The sequence below is a fragment of the Rhea americana genome, unplaced genomic scaffold, assembly GCF_003343005.1.
Source record: "Rhea americana isolate MKP2758 unplaced genomic scaffold, rheAme1 scaffold_17, whole genome shotgun sequence".
NCBI lineage: Eukaryota > Metazoa > Chordata > Aves > Rheiformes > Rheidae > Rhea > Rhea americana.
In genome coordinates this window covers 6,140,810-6,162,584 of record NW_028185816.1, presented here as the reverse complement: position 1 = coordinate 6,162,584, position 21,775 = coordinate 6,140,810, and the positions used below count along the sequence as shown (strand labels likewise).

Genomic DNA, 21,775 nt, shown 5'->3' with positions numbered 1-21,775 from the left:
TTATGGAGAGAAACCTAGCTAAATGTAAGCCTTCAAATGAGTTTTTCTTACTATCTGAATGCATTAAACTATAGTGCTGCTTTATGTGCCTGTAGACAGCCATGTTCATAGCTGGTGTTCTTTGTGACTTTTTCAAACATCAAAGAGATTGCCAAGAGGTTAACTAACTTTGTAGGCAGCTGTTAAGCAGGTAAATACCAGTCTTCCATTACTGTTTGAGAAAGCTGTAGATACCTTTCTGAAGATACTCTTGGGAGAAGGGAGAACACAAATGTAAAGACAGAGTAGCTGTTGCCCAAAAACTGTGGGGAAGAATGAACGAGGAAGTCCTTTTCTGGCTGTTGAGTCGCTTCCCTACTGTTTGGACGCTCACAGGAGAAGAGTGTGTGATCTTTGGTAGCCAGAAACTATTCTTAGGTTGTAAGGTATGTATCACCCAGAGCTGATGAGAATTAGACATAAAATACTTGACTAAGAATATTTGACTTTTTCTGGAATAAGGTCTTTTCATAAAGATTTCTTGTTACTGCAGAACTCTCACTTGAAAWTTCCTTGGGATGTCTGGCAAGCAGCTGTTAAATTTCAGAGCAGTTTCTGTATAGAAGCTAGAATAGGCTGTATGAAATGATTTTCATCAGATAAYAAGTTTCCATGTTCCTGGCAGTGGGATTCAACTATAGAGATACCTTCTCATGAGCAGTAATACTGTTACCAGAGTAGTGTAGGGAAATTAAATTCCACTATCTAATCTCTTTTGTGGAGAAATGGAACTTCAGAAAAATAAAGTAGCTGTCTTTTACCAGAAYAGAAATAAATTCTTTTATTTATTCTGTTAAGATGTTAATCACTTAAAATTGAATCTTTCTGAATTAATTGAATTTTCTGAATATATCTGAAACAAAATTTCACTAATCTGTTTCTTGTTACAGTTTATCCTGACACATGCACTATTAGTCTGGTAGCTGTGGGGGATATGAATAAACATGTGGACAAGCTAGTTTTCTGGGAAGATGTATATGGCTTTGACATGTCTTGCATGAAGAAGGTGGTAATTCCAGAAGCTGTTGTGGAGGTGCTGGATCCGAATACAATTATATCTGCAGCCAGTGTCATTAAGGTAACGTGCTTCTTAAATTTTTAGTAGTAAGATTTAAAAGTTTCATTATATTATTTTTCCATTTGTTGTCTAAAATATGTTTGTTTAATATGAACAAAATGTATTTAACTTAGTATCTTTTAAGTGAAACAAATGCAATCAAGTTAATAGTGTTAACACTTTAAGACTTGTATTTGTTGCTTTTTAACCAAGGTTTAGCTCCTAATAAAGAAGTCATCCATTTTTCAAAAAGAAAAAAAAAACTGCTTTTTTGTAACTTACAAGTTGTAAAATTGAAATTATTAYGGAAAACTCAGGAGTATATAGTCTGTCTCGCTTTCCTTCCCTCTTCACCTGAGCCAGTGTACTGAGTTACAGTAAGGCTTATCTATTTCTGTGTAAAGTTAGCTGGCTTTAAAGATCTTTCATTGGAGGATCACTCACTTCATTCTTTGTAGCTTCATCGAACAGAATGGCTCCTGTGTTTGATATAACAGTAGTTTCTGCATTAATCATTGATTTCAATTTTATGCTTACTGTTCTGTGTTGTCTTTTCATTGCAATTCATATTATAGAAAAGTAGTAAAGTTTTCCCTGTGAACAATGTTTCTCATTGTACACTGATTCATTTATGAAAGCATCCAAGTGATGAGATTCAAATTGTGAACTCTTGGCTGATTTGAAAGTCCAAAGAATTTTCTGSTTAGTAATAATTGGAACAATTCAGACCACATTGAGAGAAGAGCTATTATTTTTTGTTTTCTTATTTGGAAGCAGGTCAGATGACTCCATCTGTTGATTAGCCACATACTTTCTTGATATCACCTCCTTCTCCTGTATTTTTCTTCAAGATAGAAATACAAGAGAGAAATTATGGTACAGCAGAATTCTTAAGCTAGAAGTCAAGAAAATGTTCATATTTACTTATCTTCAAAGTTGTCCTCAAATATTTGAACTTTTGAAATGATACAGACTTGCCCAATAATTTCTGTAACATGAGTTTGCCCAAGTTAGGTGTGCCCTAAGCTTTGCTAGTTTGTTTGTAATTTCCATCAAATACAAATTTTTGTAGTCTGTAAAATCTTTCATATTAGTTGTAATTACATGAATTGTGCTTTCAAATTAATYTGCTCAGGGTGAATTTACTGTTATCTGCCTAATTCTTAAAGAAACCTATAAGATTTCATGGTACAAGCAGCAGCACAGCACAGTAGCCAAGATCCTGTGGCTTAGTTTTGGCTCAGAGGTGTTATGCTACAATGCCAGTTTAGCTGTTCATATAGTTACTTCTCTGCCTTAAAACAATTAAGGCAGTAATATTGTTGTCCTTCAGTGGGAATCACTATCTGTTTAGTCAAGATGTAGTTTCTAATTAGATGCATTTCTATATTATTTCTGTGTAGAAGAAAATGGGCTTAATGAGCTCATCGCTGAACTTGACACCATTCTGCGAGTAGTTCCAGTGTCTTCCAGCACAGAGACTACTTGCAGTGGTCAGTTACCACCCTGCTGCAGAAACAGTAAYGGTTGAAGTACAGTTTTGTCCTAAATTAGTCTATACCAGTGCAAGTTACTGTTTAAGCTTTTCCTGTATATAATTGTTACAGAAAAGAGTAAAAGCGATTAAATTTGAAGTCAAACATTCAAATGTAAGGAGTGCTGACAATGAAATTACTTTAACTTGGGTAACTAATTTGGTGGTCTTGCGCATCTCTTCTTTATTTCCTCCCCCTCCCCTTCAGGATTTTTAATTCATAAATAATAAAGAAGCCTAAAAGATTTTTTTCGGGATTCCTGAAAAATTTCAGTATTTTTCAGGATCTAGATTTTGCTGGCTTTTAGTCTTGTTTCCTGCACATTGTTTAAATTCTGAATGTGTATATAGAATTTTTYTCTGAACTTCTAGGGGCATCTGTCATTAACAGTGTTTTGCATTTGTATCATCTGAGCTAGCTGACAAGACTTCCATTATAGTTAGTGGAATGAAATACATGTTATGAGACTTGAAATATTAAGCCTTAAGGACACCTAATATAGGTTATGTGACATGAGCCCTATGATTACACGTTCTTCTGAATGCAAGGAGAGGGTAGAGTGATCAACTTGGGTGTTGAAATGTACTTTGTAGATTAACAGGTAAGATTAATTCATTARGGGCAGAATTTATCTGGACTATATCTAGTAAGTTTAGATAGTTATCCAAAAACAGATATGTTAAGATCAAGAAAGTGAGGCTGTAATTGTTAGGTGTCCTACAGGTTTGTGCAATTGGTGAAGTGTAGGCACTTTTTTCRCCTGCATATGTCATTTTTTTCAGCATTTTTTTTCATGTTCTAATTCAACTGGAAGTGAAATTGAATACTCTTTATAAAAAGTCAAATTTGGTAGAACATATTATGTTATACATAAGCAGCTGCATGGAAGAGWTACGATATCTCAATTTGCTAGGCAAACATATAAACAAATGAAAACAACATCTTTAAACTGAAAGCTGTTGGACAAATTTAGTCTTAGCTATTATTAGCAATATAATCTGTAAACTGTTGCCATTTTACAAGCAAAATGTATTACTGGTATTAGTAAAATATATCCCTAACAGCTAATGCTTTATGCCTCTTTTTAAGTATATACTATTGTGAGCAGTCACTGCCTAGTTCAGGTGTATGTGCTAAGCAAAGTTGGTCATTCTGAAGCAGTTCACATAACTATTACACTTGGTTTTATATMCATTTGTTTTCAGTAAAAATCATATGTTTTTAAAATAAACTAAAGCCAATATATGAGCTCATTTACTGGAATTATAGTACAAACTAGCAAAATTAATGAGWTGAGCAGTAATAGCATTATAGGTAAATAGTTTTAATCAATAGCTACTCCACATAACAAATGGATTTTACTTTGAGGGGAAGTTTAAAATGTTCCAATTTATCATATGATTGTACAGAAGATAGCTTAGTGTGCTTCCTCAGATTAGCTGCCCCTTATTTTGATTAGTTTATGACATAACTTTCCAGGATGTTATTTCCTAAAGAAAGAAAAGGCATCATCAAGAAATATTGACAAAAATGTATATGATTAATTTCAGTGGGGTATGGCATTCTTGGATGAAACATTTTAGCTGTTTGACTATGTAAACTAAACTTAATTCAGTAATAAAGTGTGGTGAAGTGTTTTCTGAACAACTATGAAATCTGAACTTTTTCACTTTTTAAAATGTGCAGAATATATGAAATAAGAATGTTGAAAGATGGGTTGCCATTTTGTGTGTCAATATTTATGAATGTTCACTTCAGCCTTGGATGCACTAGCTTTTGTGATCATTTCAAACCAGAATGGTTGTCAGAGAAGCAGTGGTGTGCCCCCTCTGCTTTTTCCTCACTCTTATGTTGCACTGATACTTCATGTACTGATACCCCAGAAGGTTGTGTCCCATTCAGAGAGACCTTGACAGGCTGGAGAAACTGGCAAACAGGAAACTTAGGCAGTTCAGCAAAGGGGAGTGCAAAGYCCTGCACCTGGGGAGGAAAAACCTCATGCACCGGTACAGGATGATGGCCGACCATCTGGGAAGCAGCTCTGYGSAAAAGGACCCAGGGTTTTTGGTGGGCAAGCTGGGCGTGAGCTAGAATGTGCTATTGCGGCAAAGGGGGCCCGTGGTCTCCTGGGCTGCGTTAGGAAGAGCGTCGGCGTCAGGTCTGAGGAGGGCGATTGCCGTGCACTCAGCACTGGTGAGACCACAGCTGTAGTGTTGGGTCCGGTTCTGGGCTCTCCAGTGCGAGAGAGACATGGACATAGGGGAGTGAGTCCAGAGAAGGGCCACGGAGGTGAATAAGGGATTGGATCCTCTGTCGTACGAGAAGAGGCTGAGAGAGCTGGGACTGTTTGGCCTYGAGAGGAGAAGGCTCAGGGGAGAATCTCGTCAGTGTGTGTAAATAACTGTCGAGTGGGTGTAAAGAGGTTGGAGCCAGACTCTTCTCAGTGGTGCCCAGTGATAGGGCAGGAGGTAACGGGCCCAAATGGAAATACAGGAGATCCTGTTTAAACATAAGAAAGCTCTTCTTACTCTGAGGGTGGTTGAATACGGGGTGGGGGAGGGGTGGTGGTGGTGGTGTTTGCCCAGAGTAGAGTCCCAATCCTTGGAGCTATTTAAGACCTGAGTGGACAAGTCCTGAGCAACCTGCTCTAGTTGACGCTACTTAGAGTAGTGTATTGGGCTACATGATCTTCAGAGAACCCTTTCAACCTTGACYGTTCTGTGACCAATAAAAAAACTAATCTGGAAAGTCAAAAAAAGCAGACAACTTTAACCTACATCAGTTTATGACTACAGTACRCTATGTGGCTGTAAGAGCAAGGAGAGTAGAACAGAGGAAGGTAAAAAGATACGGAGTGGCAAGGTGTCTCGAAGAATATCAAGACTACTTCCACAACAGAAGTGACTTGAGAAACTGTGGCCATATTAACTAATTTCTACTGAAGATACCTGTATATGTGCATGTTAAAGCTGCTTAAATATTTACTATGAACAACTGTCATCAAGTTACTGAAGTGAGCAACTGTCCTGAAGAACATGAACTACCATATYTAGTTCAAATCCACTATTAGTCAAAGTGTCTGTTTATTTGGGGAAGAGAGGTTTTAGGTGTTTGGTCAGTGCGCAGGTATGATTGAWTCATATTTAAGGCTCTTCTCCCCATTTTTGAAGCACTGAATTACTACTGCCCTAGAAAAGTTAAATTTTTGTGGGATCAGCTGAACAAYGTCTGAAGCTCATCCAACAAGAGATCTTAATTTAACAGAATTTTGTTATTCCTTTCAATAGCATATCAACTGTAATACTGCATCCATTCCAGATTTAGACTTCTCTGAAGAATTCACTCTAACAATTACGACGAGCACAAGGTGTACGGTAAGACGATATCTTTTTATGTATGATCAGCCTTGTGTTGGACTAACAGCCAGTGTATTAATTAAGCTGCATTTGTCATCAATCTTTTTCTTTGAAATGTTTCTTTCTGCTTTACAGAGGTGTTAAAATGAGCCTTTTTTTGTAAAAATGCTTCTTTACAAAAAAACCTCTAGTAATAATATTATGATATAATATAGGTAGATGGGAAAGGGAAATAATATCACTGAAATGTTTTCTTGTTCCCTGACCCATTTTCTGAAATGTGAGCTGTCTGTTCAGACATGTTTTGTTACCATCACACTTAGAAATGATACGTGTAGTCACAATTTCCAGGAAGGCTTTTCTGAGATAAGTAAATCTGAACCTGAATCTCTTAAATTGCTAGTAGTTAGCCAAATTTTTTAAACTGTATTTGCTGTATTTAAGTTAATATATGGCTTACATCCAAAGGAACACTAATTCTGCAAAGGTTGTAGAGGTTGATTGGAGAGGGATTCAGTTTACAGCAAACATAGCCCTGTTCATCTTGATATTACAGATTATGGTGCATAAAATTAAGTGACGAATCTCCAATAAATTTGGGTCTGTGATCTTACCTAATTGAATATTATTTGTCTGGCAAACACTAGTCAAGATGAAAAGAARTAAACAAAAACCTCTTCAAGTTTTAAAAGCAAGATTGCTGGGGCATCTCTAAAATGTTTCTTTAAAGTTGTACTGACATTGTTCAGTTTGAATTTACATAAATGCACGTTCAYTTTGCTGCTTTTTTTTTGATTGTTCAGTACCTGTTAGTAATGAGAAACTAGAGAGAAACACTGATCTTTGGAATGAGTGGAAAATGTCCTCTATTTCTTTCTGTAAATGCAATTTCTGTTCARTATTTTGTGTTTCCGTTTCTGTAACATAAATCACCTGAGTRGTTGAGGTTAGAAGGGACCTTTAGAGATCATCTATTTCAACTCTCCTGTTCAAGCAGAGTCACCTAGAGCAGGCTAAGGACTGTGTTTGGACAGTTTTKGGACAGTCTTCAAGGGTGGAGACTCTGCAACCTCTTTGTGCAATCTGTTCAAGTGCTCAGTCACCCTTGCAGTAAAAAGTGCGGTAAAAATTTCTTATATTCATATGGAACTTCTGTGTTTCCGTTTGTGCCCATGGCCTCTTGTCCTGTCACTGGGCACCACTGAAATACCTCAAGGAGTATGCCAAATATTTTCATTTAACAAACTGCATGCAAGATTGTAGACAACTTCTGAAATAAAGGTGTTACAAGGTTAATAACATGCAAAGAATGAATGTGTTTGAAGTTGAAATGAGTTGTTGAAGTTAAATGAGTTGTTTCAGCAACAGTAATTGGGAATATTAAGACTGCTACTTACATTGAGGTAGCTTTCTGATTTGGCTTAGTTGTGATGCACAGATTGCTCACTTTGGAGTAGGGAAGAAAAGAATTAAGTAGAAGGTTTTTTTGATATTATTATTAACATTTTTCCCCCAAGGAAGCTTTAATGAGAAGAATTTAAGTATAGAGAGGTTGGGATGTTCCACGAGTTCTTTAAGGATGACCTTGATGAGACAGTGCAGCTGTTTTCCAGACTCCTGAGCTATTAGGTGAAGAGCAATTCCGAACTAATTCAAGAAGCCATACAAACCCTCAGGTGTTGCCAAGACRAGGAATTGTTATAAACAGTGTGGAAGTTGAAAACTAGGTTTTTCTCTGGCTGATTTTCAAGGAGTGTAATAATGGATTAGATGCCTAAATTTGAATGAAACTCACTGGAGGAACTTTCATGCCTCTCATTCCAGCCTATACAAATCTATCTCCTACTTTTTACGTATGTACTATGTTTTTACTACTTCTACCTATGGGCACTGATTCAAGGAAACAAATTGAATCTGGATAAACAATCTCAGTTTGTAAGTTACTTAAGAAAACATAGAAATATGGTCACAATGTATTACTTTGTTTTAAAAACTATAAAAACATTAAAGCATCTTTAAGACYCAGCGCAAATGTAATTTTGCAATTCAAAAACAGGGAAGCTTTTCTCCCACTTGATATTACTGTGGTGTTATGGTAAAGAAATGAATTTTTCCCTAAATTCTGATGATCTGTGGAGTAAGTAGTGATTGATAGCGCTCAAATTGGAGTGATTTTAAAACAGCTTGCATCAGTTTTCTGACAATCAGAGGAGGGATGGAAGACAAGGGTTGGAAGATATCTAAAAATATGGTTAAGGAGGGGGAAAAGATTAAATTGGGACTTATGAAGATAAAGTCAAGTATGTTTCTGAAAACTCAGCTGTATACCAGTTATCATTGTTCTCATACCTAGGAGCATTTAATTATAATAGCTTCATGAAAGGGGAGATGGAGTCACAYGTCTGTACAGTGTGGGACTGGAATTACTTTGTATGTGTTTTGCAGCTCCGAACTACTTGAGAGACCCTTGTGCCTTGTGTTTTAAATCCATTCAAGTCTCTGGCAATTAAGCAGAAAGATTGGTAGATCAAATAATTGCCTTTTTTTTTTTAAAAAAAAAAGTAACCCTATGATTAAATTGACAAGACATAAAAGTAGGACAGCGGGAAATAGACCAGGAAAAAGTAGATCTTGAAAGGCTATTGAAACATCATCTGCCAATCATCTGCCATGCCTGTGTATTGTGTTTGACTTTATGGATTGCCAGGGAAAWCTTAAAGGGCTACTCTGAGCAAGACCGAAAAGCATGACTGTGAAGTGAGAACATTGAACATTTTTCTCCAAGGAATAAAATATACTGAGGATGACAGGAGTTTCTTGCATATGTCGAGCCAGGAAAGAGTAGAATCTTTGGCAAAGGTTTGAACCATTTTAACTCTGTTCTTAGTTTCTGATGGTGAATCATAGGCACAAAGTAGTGGTTACCAGGCACTGTGGTGCACTGGCCTTTCAGTAGTCCCATTTTTCCCAAAAGACAAACATGTACTTCTTGTATTGTGTTTTCTATTGCAGCATTAGACTTCTTAAAACACTTTTCCAAGTTTAATCTTCTAACTTTGTAAAAGTGTTCTTAGATGTATAATTAAAGAAGAAGTAGGAGGGGATGATAGTTGGTGATAGAGACTAAAGTAATAATTTGATGCAATTTCTAACACTACATCCTAACATTAAAGGCAAGATGCCCTAATTTTACAGACTTAGAGTACAGTAATATGCTTTTATGTTTAATGTTATCTATAAACACTTTCTATCCACTGTTAAGAATATTCTTGTAAAATTTGCAAGAAGCTTATATTAAGCTTTGAGATCTGTAATAGAAACTGAAATTCTTGTTTAGCATACTGTGATAGTTCTGCTGGGAGCTTCATGCTTAGCAATTGTAAGTACAGCACATCACAGATTCAAGTCCAAAGAGACAATTGGTAACTAATTTTTAATATATTGTGTAATAATGATAGTCTGTTAAAATTTGTTTTATTTTGCTTTTGTGTATTTATGTAGAGATGCGGTCTTCTGATATGGACACAAATTTGTCATAAGAATATCATGTAATATAATACAAAATTGTAAATATAAACAACAATAAAATTTGAAAACTTAAATACCCAGATCAGGAGATGTAATACCTGTTTTTTGATGGATCTGCATGTATTTCATGCTGCTACCACCACTGTTCCTGTATTTCAGGATGCATAAGAATATCTCAGTGAGCTCCATGGAACTTTTGTTGTATTTAGAATTTAAAACATTCTGATTAATGTAAGTTAGTAGTTATGTACAAATTAAATAATTAAATGTTGATTAACACCAAATTAAGTAAAAGCACATCAACTTCTTTGTTTTTGTTAATGAGAAATCTTTATATTTTGTAATGCATGCAAAAATCTATTTGTGGTTAGTAAAGGAATCCTAAAATAGTCTAGGTTGGAAGGGACCTCAGGGAGCTATTGGTCTGACCTCCCATTCAAGGCAAGGTCAACTCTAATTTTAGACCAGGCTCTAGTGCAGCCCTGGTTAACTTTCTTTATTTGGCCACTTCTGAATAGCTGATAAGTGGAAAGTACTACAAAATCTTGATCGTCTTTGATGTTTGAATAGGGTAAAGTAGCTTATTTTGTAAGTATAATTTCCCATACACTAGACCTTTATAAAAATATCTCATTTCTGTTTTGTGCTCCTGCTTATTATATAATTGACTTATAAATTCATAGCTGCATTTTACAACTTCCTGGGAGGCTTGAGAAAGAGCAGTGCTTCTGAAATGTTGTGGTGAATGCTGGTTCTAAAAAAGCCAATCAGACCTATGAAGTATTTTGCACTTTATCATTTAGGATTATTTACACTTTGATTGAAACTTCCACTTTTTTTTTTTGATGGATTGTAGAAGTTTAGTTGGAGATTGACATTTCATCCATCATATCAGGCTGCCTAATCTTGCAGTAAATGAACAATAAAAGTCTATTGTTTATATTGAGAATTTTTAGGAGATGCTTTCAGATTGTAATTTGTCCTTTGAAAATAATATTTGATRTTTTTCCTTGTTTGCCTCTTTTTTTGTTCTCCTAGCCTTTTTTTTAACAGAAAGAGAAAGCTACCTGTATTTCCCCAAATTTTAAATGTACTTGGCTATTCTGATTTTTGCATTTTTAGTATAAATGTTTAAAAATACTTTAGCTTTTTTAGAAAAAATTACCTTTCACATAAATAGTGATTTAAAAATTCATCCTTATATGCCAATATACATYAAAGTTTTTAGTTCACAACTTAAAGGTCATTTCAAAGCTGCCCCTTCTCAGCCCTCTCTTTTTTTGCCCTGAAAGTATGAAAAGAAACTTAACCCTCCTTTTCCAAATGCTGGCATTAAAGGCAAAGCTAAATTCGGACCAATATTATCAGAAATTTGGCTCCRACTGTGAGCAGCACAAACAAGTGGAAGGCTTAGGTATACTATTGTTGGTAATGCTGATGCCATAGGTCAGTTGTTCTGTGGACACCTCTTTCAAGGTGCATAGAAGAGTGTACAGTTAATGTTCTAGAAATAGTGTCAACAATATAGAAGGTATTACTGCTACTGCTGTTTTGTTTGTTTGTTGTTTGTTTTTTGTTGTTTTGCAGAAGCAGAGCACTGATGAGAAGTAATCTAGATGATGTGTGGAACAAGGAGTTTTGGCCTTATCCAGCTGGAGTAGCCAACACAGTGTTAATCACTGAAGGGCTAGTGTTCTGGATGGCAACTCTGCAGGCATTAGCTGTGTTGTGATTGATCTATTGCTTGATTCCATAAAAGCGTTTGCATTTTTGTGGTAGCTGACAGGAGTCAAAGCAATACAACAGCATTTTTATCAACTCATTAGCACATATGTTTTGAGTATGACCTGGAACACTCCTAGCGCCTGTTGTGCAGGAAGAGCTGCGTTTCTGATTTCTGAGTAAGAAGTGGAAGTTCTCTAAAATCTGACCCTGTTTTTCCCTCTTGTCTTCCCCCCACCACTTCATCTAGATACTATTGAAATTCTATGTTTGTTTATTTGCCGTCTCAACAGAAAAGTTAGCTGCTTTCTGATTTGCCAGTACTTTATTCCCGACCTTGTAAATTGTTATGGTTAATACTTTGGGAAGGATTTCATAAAGGCTGTGGGAAAGCAGTTTAGCTTTGCTTAGGGGAAGCAGAGCCTTTTTTCTGTTCTTGGAGGGAGCATAGGAAGATTAGCCTCTCTAACGCTAACCTTTGGGGCATGAGCCCTAGAACTCCTTTTCATCCTTTGATTTTTATTTTGCTGTGTCAGTTCTTAATAAAACCTCTAACTTCATGAAAAATGGTAATGCAAGTCCTGAAATACTTTTTCTAGATGTTATCACTGTCCTTCTCTCAGAAGGCCTTGCTGTTGACCTCWTCATTAATTATCTGCTTACATGATAGTGTCAGTTAATTGTCCTAGAGGTTGCTTGGTGAAAACCAGGCAATTCAGTAGGCAGTAGGCTTAACTGTTTTCTGTTTTTAAATAAATGGAGCGAGTCAGGACAGAAGCGCCCAGATTTAGTGGTGTGCTGGAGAGAACTAGTGAAACTGCAGTTTCCAAAAGCTAAGAGCACAATATTAATTGGAGCGTATCTGATTTGAGTCTCTCCTGTAGCCTATAAATAATTTCAAATTACTGAGAATTTCCTCCCCCCAAAAACCCCCCAAACCCTCAAACTTTGTATGGTAACAGAAAAAAGAATACATCAAAAAGAATACATAATGATCCCAGCAGACCAACCTCTGTATTTCATGTACATAAGTGTATTGCAAATTATTCTGTGATGTGTTTATTCAGTCTTATCCTCCAAATAAAAATAACTTAATCCTTTAAATAATTTTTCTTCCAGGTTTTCAAGCAATTAGATGAGTCTCAAAAAATTTTTTTCAAATTAACCTGAGAAATATGGAAAGATTGAGTGAAAGTAAATATTTAAACACAACAGTGACCTTGCACGTGCTGCTTAGTTTTTAACTTCTTTTGGGGGAAAACGTTTCAGGACTTTTCCCAGACCGAGTATTCTTTYTTTTAATTTTTATTTCCTGCTGTGGCTTAGTAGTAAGTATTATCTTTTAYGATTAAGCTACTTTAGCTTTTGCAGATAGAAGATTTTAAAGGTACAAAACAGTTGTGTGGAATCATTATATGAAATTGATTCAAAGGACTTATAATGCAGGTTGACTTGATTTCAATCTTACAAAGATAATGGCTGGAAATAACTTTAATTAGATTGCAAAAGTGCGTTTTCCTGGTAGAGAACTAGGATTTGTCACTGCTGATTTTAATGAGGCATCTGGCTAATAATAGTTAGTAGATGCTGTTAAGAAAATATTCCATTAATTGTATTTTAAGTTGATCACTGTGTGAGCTTTTGAGATAAAATATAATGGTGATTACCCTCAGTGTAAAAATCAATTGACAAACTTTCTCTTTTGTTTGAGTGTTTCCCCTGTGAGTCTATCAACATTCTTCTTTCCTAGCTGAATAACAATATCCCATGGGAGGAAAATGGCAGTATCTCTTCATTGCTCCCAGGAGAACATGTCAAAGAGCAGTGGATGTATATAAAAGGTGGGAGGGAGGAAGGGAGTGAAAGAAGGATAATGAACCAGAGGACGTGACTGAGGTATTAAAACCTTTAGGAAGAAAAAGGAAATGAAGTTGGTTCTGGAGAAAATTATTCAGACTAAAAAAAAAGCTTTGCATGTTAGAATCTTCTTGCATGTTAGACAGTTTAAACTCTTGATGGCCAGTCTTGCATTTGGGAGCCAAATATAAGTGTTAGCATGTAAGTATTTAATTTCAACCTTAGGTGAGAAATTAAATGCTTTTAGATAAAAGTTGGAAACCTAGCTTTGGGTACCATTATTAAACATACCTTGAATGCCAGATTTCCCTGCTTAAAGGAAAGACATGTTACAAAGCAGAATTTGTTCTTCTGATTTATTTAGTTGTTGATAGCCTCCTCTACAGTGATCTTCAGATTCTGATTTTTTTTTTAAATACATTTTTTTTAATAACAAGTTTTTTTTATTATTTTTTCCACTGTGGTGAAAACACAGTAACTCTGCTGCATGGATTACAAACATTCCATCTCCATGCTTGGATAAACTCCATCAAAAGCACATTATCCTCCCATTTCTGTGGCCAGCTGTCTAATTGTATTTGCTCTAGCCACTCACTGTTGGAACATGATACTAGCGAAGCACAAGAATGATGAATTACCCACTGTAGGTGATAGTGATGATGATAATTTTTAATTTCCTTGTTCCTAAGTGAATTGGTAAAGTAGTCTTTATGAGGATTCATGCAGTCTCATTTGTTTTGTCCTGTTAAGATGCTTCATGTACGGACAGCCATTTTCTTTCGAAAAAGCATTAGTATTCAGATGTATTTGAATTAAAATCTAGTCTCTTCATTCCGTTTCAGCTGAGGACTATAAGATGAAGAATATAAAGAAAGAATACTTAGTAATACTCATTTATTACATATGTTGAAGCTTTTTGTGATCTTAATGTATTTGATACAAGTGACATGAATGAATGAAAATAAATTAGCCTCTAGATAYTTCATTTAGAGAGGGAGAAAAAATTGTTAAAGACAAATGAATCTGTTGGGGAGGAGGGAAGTAGTGCTACATTTACAGTTTTTTGTGTTTGCAACACCATGCAAACCCTCAATGATGGATGAAGACCTTTAAGATATAAGTGAACTGTTAATCAAAAAATCTATTTGACAAAGTCAGATAGAGGCTAATGGCTGCTATTGTAGTTTCAGGAGTATTTTATTTTTGTTGACTGAACTCTTGTTAACCTTTACAGGCGGCTGCTTTATTTGTCTGAATAACACAAATCTGTTCTTTTTTTTTTTTTTTTTTTTTTTTTTTTTGCTTCTTTAATTAACCTTAGTTCTGTGGGTGAATGTGAGGTATTTGTTCTGAGGTTGATTTTTTTTGTCTTTGCAGCTCTGCTTTTTTCTTGGCAATTTATTTATTAGTAGCAGGAAGAATAATACTGCTGCAGTGTTCCCTAATATATAACATCTTCTAGTCCAACACTGAGCTGAGCAAATGTTAAACTAGAGTTGCAGTTATTTATTACTGGGTTAGAAGTCATTATTTTTGTTTAGCTYGTTCTTAGTATTCAAGAGTGTAGCACTTGAAATATTCTTGTAGAAGAGGCTTAAGTTCTTGCTGATTAGTTTTTGGAGAAGCTGCAAATGACCTGTCAAAGGTGGAGTAGCAAGATGAGGCAAGCTGCAACAGAAGAAATAACCGTTATTTTTATGCTTAAAACAAAAAAATGCTATGATAGCAGTTGTAAAATGTCATCTTGAATTTCAGAGAGGGGATTATTTGCTTGTTCCTTTTCTTTAGTTTGACTGCTTGTAAAAAGATGACCTCTTTAGTAAAAATCTGACTAGTGCTCTGTTTCATCTTAACCTGCTTATGTTTGAATAATTGCTTCCAATGTGCTGCTTGTAGGTGATCTCTTCTGCTTTTCTGATTGTGTTGTTTAGCCATACGTAGTAGATTTTACAACAAGGGAAGACTTGTTCAGCCTACAAACCCTAGAAACTTCTTTGCTTTATAGTACTGAATATTTAATAGAAGTTTGTGATTGTTAGTTATAGCTGTTACTGATATAAAGCGATTTGTGATAGAGTTCTGAGACCAAATGAAGGGAAAATATTTTGACATTGAATTTTATAGAATTATTTTTCTGGAATGTATTTAAATATAAGAACTATGTGTTATTCATCACACTATAAGAACACCAAAAGATATTAAAAGAAGTTAAGATGCCAGAGAAGATGGCAAGTTTTTAAAAGATATTAACCAAAAATACAGTTTTATAGCTGCTGTTATTTGGTATTTCAACTTTCTGATCTATGTGGGGTTTTTTAGATTTGTTAGATTTCTTTTTTTAAATATACAGCACTAGTGATCGTAGAAAAAACAGTAGAAAACATCATTTATGTGTACTTAAGGTCTTGAAAAATGAAAGGTAATGTAAGGTCCCAACACTCCTTTGGTAGTGGCTTAAGGTTTGCACTAACATAACATGAGGGTTGCAGAGGTTTGGGGGGTTTTGTTTTGATTTGATTTTGTTTGAGCACTTGCATTTGGCAGTACTGAAATAGTTTGATATCATAATTGTAGATTTTAGTTTTTCATAGCTCTTTCAAGGAAGACTTGAAAGAAAACTAATGTTTTGTATAAAGCTTTTCACAAAACATTCTGGGGAGATGTAATTAAATCTATGCGGTGCAGCTTTGAGTCCTCCAACACTTTGCCAGTGACATGGCAAAGAAAATTTTTTCCTGAGTTAAAAGTACAGTGTCATTGACAATGTACAAAAATTGATTTTTGGAAAATGGAATATTTCACTACTTCTAGCATAGCTGACTTCTTTGAACAAAAAGAAATTTTTAAAAAATAGAGCTGTAACTAAAAAAGGTACTGGTCTGGATGCGAAATACTGTGATAGGAATTCCTTACTAACATTTGTAATAAATCTATGCCAGAAAAATCATAGCATTATAGTGAGATTGTAATGCTCTGATTTTGGAATTCCTAGATTGCATAAAGCAAAGCTGGGTGGCTGTAGAAAGCTGTCAACTTCTTCTTCAATTCCAACCTTAGGTGAGAAGTTAGATAAAAGTTGGAAATCTAGCTTTGGGTACCGTTGTTAAATGGTTGAATTCCCTTAGTCTGGGGCAGATAAAAACATGACAAAGATAGCTCAAAAGCAGGAGGATCTTTAAAAATCAACACTATATTTAAGAATTAAAGTACAGCTTACTGTTTGAGTGAAGATATAAATGTATATGTATTATAGAGGATCACATTGTAACAACCCTTTCATTGAGGCTGATGAAYCTGAYGATTTCTGTAAGATGTTTGTTCCTCTTTACATTAAAGAAAAGTATGTTTCAGGAAATACATTCTTCTGTAGCATRATTTCGTATTAGTCGCGTCATTAAAAAAAAGCTGTGATTGATTAAAGCAGATCCTTCTTTCTAGATTCTGTAGTGTGGGGTGTCAGAGATTAATTTGACAATTTTGAAATGCTATGTTCCGTTGAATTTATCAGACAACCTTCCACATTTAATTTCAGTTTTCAGAAATAAACTGAATTAAATTTATTGTTTGAATAAACTGGGTCCCTTCGTAAGTGCTATGTTGTTGGTGTGGGAGTGTTGGAAATCTTCCATGTGAAATCAAGAGGAGRAAAGGAAGAAGATAGTTAACTGAGGCTGGAATCCCTGAGAGAGAAAYTTCAGCTGATGCTTATTACCTAAGCATATGCAAATAACTGCACTTCTGTTGAACAGCATATTTGAGTTTTTATTTTGTTTTCTTGTCTTACAGGTAAGCCACTAGCTGTGTTTATGAAAGCCTGATATATTTCAACTGCATTTTTTTCCCCCCTCAATTGTAATTACCTCGTGAAATAACCATGGTAGTGAATATGGGAAAAATTGCACCCAGTAGGATGGTCGGTAGCTACTTTGTTTAGTATTAGACTTTTTGTTTTCTTAAAGATATTAAATTTGAGGGGAGAGTTTTCTATCTGAAGATTGACTGCATGGTATATAATTGCAGATTGGCTAAAAATACTTACTAAAAACAAATGAAATAGCTAAAATGAATTCCCCAAAACAAAAGAAATAGRCCAAGTCTGTATGTGTGCATGTGCACACTTTTTTCTTTAATTGGCTCAAAAATAGTCTGAAAATACATTAGTTAAAGCCAGGAATTAAAAAATGAGTAAATAAATAATTAAGAACGTTTTTGACTGTTRGATTCATAATTGCTTTTAACTCATTCTCTGAGCTATGTTCCATATATTTCAGATAATGGATTAATATTCCAGTTCTCAGTCTGTTCTGCCAAACAATTTTGTGATCTCCAGATGATTTTAAGTGTTACCAATTCTCAGATCTGCAAAAATTTACATTGAATTGATAACTTTTATACAAGCTCGAATGTRTGGGTAACAAGAAATAAAATGTTACCGTGAGTTTGGCTTAATGAAAATGGAAAAAAATGAAGATAGGAAGTTGATAAATGTAGACAGTAAAGAGTATTCTGCTGCTTTGYCACTGATCATGTTTATATATTCTGCAGCTCTACGTATTCCCTCCTCGTTGCCAAGTTGAGTGATTTCTGTTAGGTATCAACATTCAGTTATCCTGCAAATTAYATACCTAACCTTTTATAGCGCTAGCATGTCCTCCCTCGATCAATGGCTTCATAGACTGGAAAGAAATCTTATATAAAAGCTAGTTTAATGATTTAYAGCACTACTTAGTTATATACATTCTAATACAGCAAAATGTTACTACTAAAATTTATTTAAAATTTCATTACATGAGCTCAACAAAGTCTGCATAACTTCTAAAATATTTAGAACACTTAAGGTTGATACAAATAGTAAGATTAAGAATGTTAGATAATACATTATTATGTGCAGTGTTATAAATCCAAAGAGCTGCTGCCTGTTGGCATCCAAGGAGTTATGAAAATAGTTAAAGGTACCCATTAGGTAATTTCTAAATTACAGTATCTACTCTTACAGTTAGTTTTTAAAATATCCTTCAAACTCCGTTCTGTATGTATTTAAACATAACATTATTGTTTAGCTCTGGAGGACTGAGGCGTTAATAGCCTTGTCTGTTGATATAGCTCACTGAAGAAATTATTTTCAGATTTTTAACTGATAGACTGGAAGCAGTATATCTGGAAGAGGATATAGGTTTTAGTGCAGATTTTTCAGAACTTAAATTTGAGGAAGTTGAGAGAATATCTGAAGTTGGAACTCCGCTTAAAGTAGTASTCTTTGTGATATGTAATAATTGCTGTTACTAACTCTTGATTTAGATAACTCAAAGTCAGTGTTTCAGGATGTTTCAGTTAGGAAAAATTGTTTCTGGAAGGGAYGAGGTTGTTATTTAACCTGATCATTTATAGAGTGTAAAAATCTACTGTGTCCCTGAGCRCAGGAAGAAGCAAATAGCAGGAGATGGTTTATATGCTGGTAATTCTAATGTCCTTTCAGCCAGTACTTAACTCCTGAAAAGGTTCATCAAATCAAGGCAGATTTTCTTAGGGTAGCACACTGAATGTTTGCATTACATTTTGCTGCAAGATGTATAGATCTTTGCATCCCCCTTAGCTCTGTTTGCCTTTTCTCTTGTGTAATGGTATGTGTGCTTGGGGTTTTGGGCACTCTTTCAGCTTTCTGGTTCAAAATGTAGCTCAGTTGTTTTGCTGTCTCTTGAACCCAGTTTTTCCTCAATTCTTAATGTACTTTTAGTGTTTCAAGCTTGTCTTCCCTCTCCCCAGTAATCATATCCTAAGTCTTACTTGCAAGCATATCATCAGTATTGACTTGCTGACTGAAAAGTATTTGTGTGACTTAGATCACTGACTAGTGTCCCAAAAATATTATAGATCAATAAAACTAGTCTGATGGGTCAATAAAACTCTGTCAAAACCTTCTCAATCTTCACTGAAAAAGGCGTATTAGAGGCAAGGCTGTAATTCACTTGGGAATGAGATTCTCAGCATTGAGTGATGGGCCTTGCTTAAGGTGTGGAAGAGTCACTGTTTTCAGCATCTGATGCTCATTCCTCATGAAGGTCTCATAGCATCTCCGTTCTTCATTTTCTGAAGAATATTGTGCTACATTGGAATTCAGAGCTTTCCACACCTCTCTAGAATGTCATTAGTTGAAAATGACACAAGTAACAAAAGCTAATATAAACTGACTTGATTTAAGGCACTGTATTCACCATCATGTTGCCCATTCAGGTTTTAAACTAGCAAGGAAAAAATATCAGAACCATTTAGTAATAATATTTAGTAATCATTCAGATCACATAATACTTAATGATAAAGCCATATGCCATTCAGATGTTATCCTAATTTTATAAGCTTATTTGGCATTTTTTCCTCAAAATTCATCTCTCTGTCAATATGAAGAGCATGCTACAGAGAACTTGTCCTTTGTAACTATTCAGAATAACCAGTTTCATAGCTTTAGAGAGTAGAACTGGTACTGTGAAAGGAAGGAGATGATAGTAATTTGCAGTGAGTTTTTGTGCAGCAGAYTAGTCCTTGTTGAGTTGGTACATATTTTATTTGAATGTATTACAGTTGGTATGAGGGTAATCCCTCCCTGTTATYGCAGGATAGACTCTCCAGCTGCCATAGTAGAAGCTTTTCAACAGATGCATTCTGCATCTTTCCTTGAGAATGACTTGTGTAATAGAAAACTATAACTTCCTTAGGCATATTGTCTGATTCTTTTTAGCTTTTTCATAGGGAGATCATAGAAAACAAACAAGTATGAGTGCAGATAGTTTTTTTTGCAGTGAAGCTRTCGTGTTGGGTGTTTTTTAGTAGCATCTTCGTACTACTAAATGCTTTATTTGAATTCTCTGAATTTCTGGAGTATCAAATTTATTTATCATTGRAAAAGCAAGTCAGTATTAAAAGACTCTGTAATTAGTACTATTGATACTGTTTTGTGTGTAGATATTACATATTTCTTTTCCTCTTCAAGCTGGAAGACAAGTCCTGCTGATGAGTTACATGCTGAAGAGAGGCTCTTTTTGAGATTAGGGCTGAGATGGCAGGAGGGACAGAAGAAGTGTTCCAGGGAATCTCAGAGAGAAGAATGCTATGGGGAGTCATTATTAGAAACTATTAACTGCTGGAAAGGCTAGCACAAGGCATTTGTGAATCCTTTTCCTTAACTGTGTGTGTCCTAGAGGAAGAATAATATTCCCTGGCTGGTTATGTTTTGCTGCTGTTCACGGGGAGTTTTTATGGAAAATGGTGTCAAGCTATGCGAAGACTGAACATCTCTTGCAGAGTCTCTCATTCTGTACGCACATTTAGTGAGGGTTGTGGGAGCCATACAGGACAAGGACTGAATTTTACACTTCTTGGTTTGTCCATGTAAAAAGATGGGGGGGGAGGGTTCTTATCTAATTCCAATTGCAGTTAAGATGAATGGATTATTTTAGAAAGTTTCTGACTATTCCCTATATAATGGGGATATAGTGGCCTGAATATTTTTGTGAAAGTACTGCTTTGTTGAGTAGAGTAAAGCTGAGGTGTAATRACAGCTTAAATTTTTTTTGGTTTATGATTTCTAGCACATTTTAAAGCATTTAAATCTTTAAATCAAAGCCTCTTCCTGGAAGTAAAAGCCTGAAAAGGAAATCACAGTAATTGTATCAGTGATGAACATTTTCTTCAGTCTTTATCATATTTGTATTTTTCTCTTTGTTATAGGCAATTGCTGGTTATTTTGATGTATTTTTTGAGAAGGATTGTCATAACAAGGTGAGGATTTTGGGTTATGAATTTTAAAAATTACTTTGAAAACTATATTTGTTTCATTTTGGGGTTTTGCTTTTCTACCTCAGTTTTCAGCAGCGAGTCTTTTTTGCTGTTGCAAGTACTTCATGTGTGTGTGTTTGGTAATTGATTRATGTAATGTGATATTGAAAATGTTGTTCTTAATCAAACTTTTGAACTCTTCCCATGCAGGTCTTATTTTCAACTGGTCCATTTCATGCCAAAACACACTGGAAACAAACAGTTTTTCTCCTGGAGAAACCAATTGCTGTAGAAGCAGGTATATTTAAAATCAGTTGTGGTACGGCATTCATTGTCCTATGCTGCTTTTCTCATTAAATTTGCATCTAAAATGCTTAAGAACYACCTGTGTGTTAAAAGTGATTACTAAACAAATCTTTGAGCTACTTTTTCTTTTCTTTTATCTTTTCTGCCTAAGCAAGGCACTAGAAAATGCTCATTTGTACTCTATAAAAGGTATGTGAAAACTATGTATAAATATCTSTATATAAATATGCAAGTAAGTGGGCATACATTTATACTTATGTAGCTCCAAGATGTAAGTCTGGTGAGGTTGTTTCAATTCGTATATTTCTGAGGCAGGAAAATATAAGACCAGAACACTGCTATGAACATTTTTTGTTGTAATGTTAATCACTTTCTTAAGTATCATGTTCATCTAGTGATTGCACAAGGTTTTTTGTAACACTTCTAAAATATGTTGATTTGCTATATCAAACATGAATGCATATTTGGATGTTGTACTTGGTCTTAATTCTGTGGGCTTATTCAGTAAATAGGAAATAATTTCAAAGTACTCTCAGCATTAAACTTGATCCTTTGAAGAATGGGACATATGAAATGGAAATACCTTATATGCATACCATATATGC

General features: G+C 35.0%; 1 protein-coding gene across 1 annotated transcript in view; it reads left to right on the top strand.

The window, feature by feature from the left end:
* Nucleotides 1-21,775, top strand: part of PRMT3 (protein arginine methyltransferase 3) — a 143,254-nt gene that overhangs the window by 112,258 nt on the left and 9,221 nt on the right. Inside the window, exons 12-15 of the mRNA XM_085300905.1 lie at nt 930-1,117; nt 5,919-6,005; nt 20,817-20,867; nt 21,075-21,162. Coding sequence (XP_085157031.1) covers nt 930-1,117; nt 5,919-6,005; nt 20,817-20,867; nt 21,075-21,162 — 414 coding nt within the window. The remainder of the gene's footprint in view (nt 1-929; nt 1,118-5,918; nt 6,006-20,816; nt 20,868-21,074; nt 21,163-21,775) is intronic.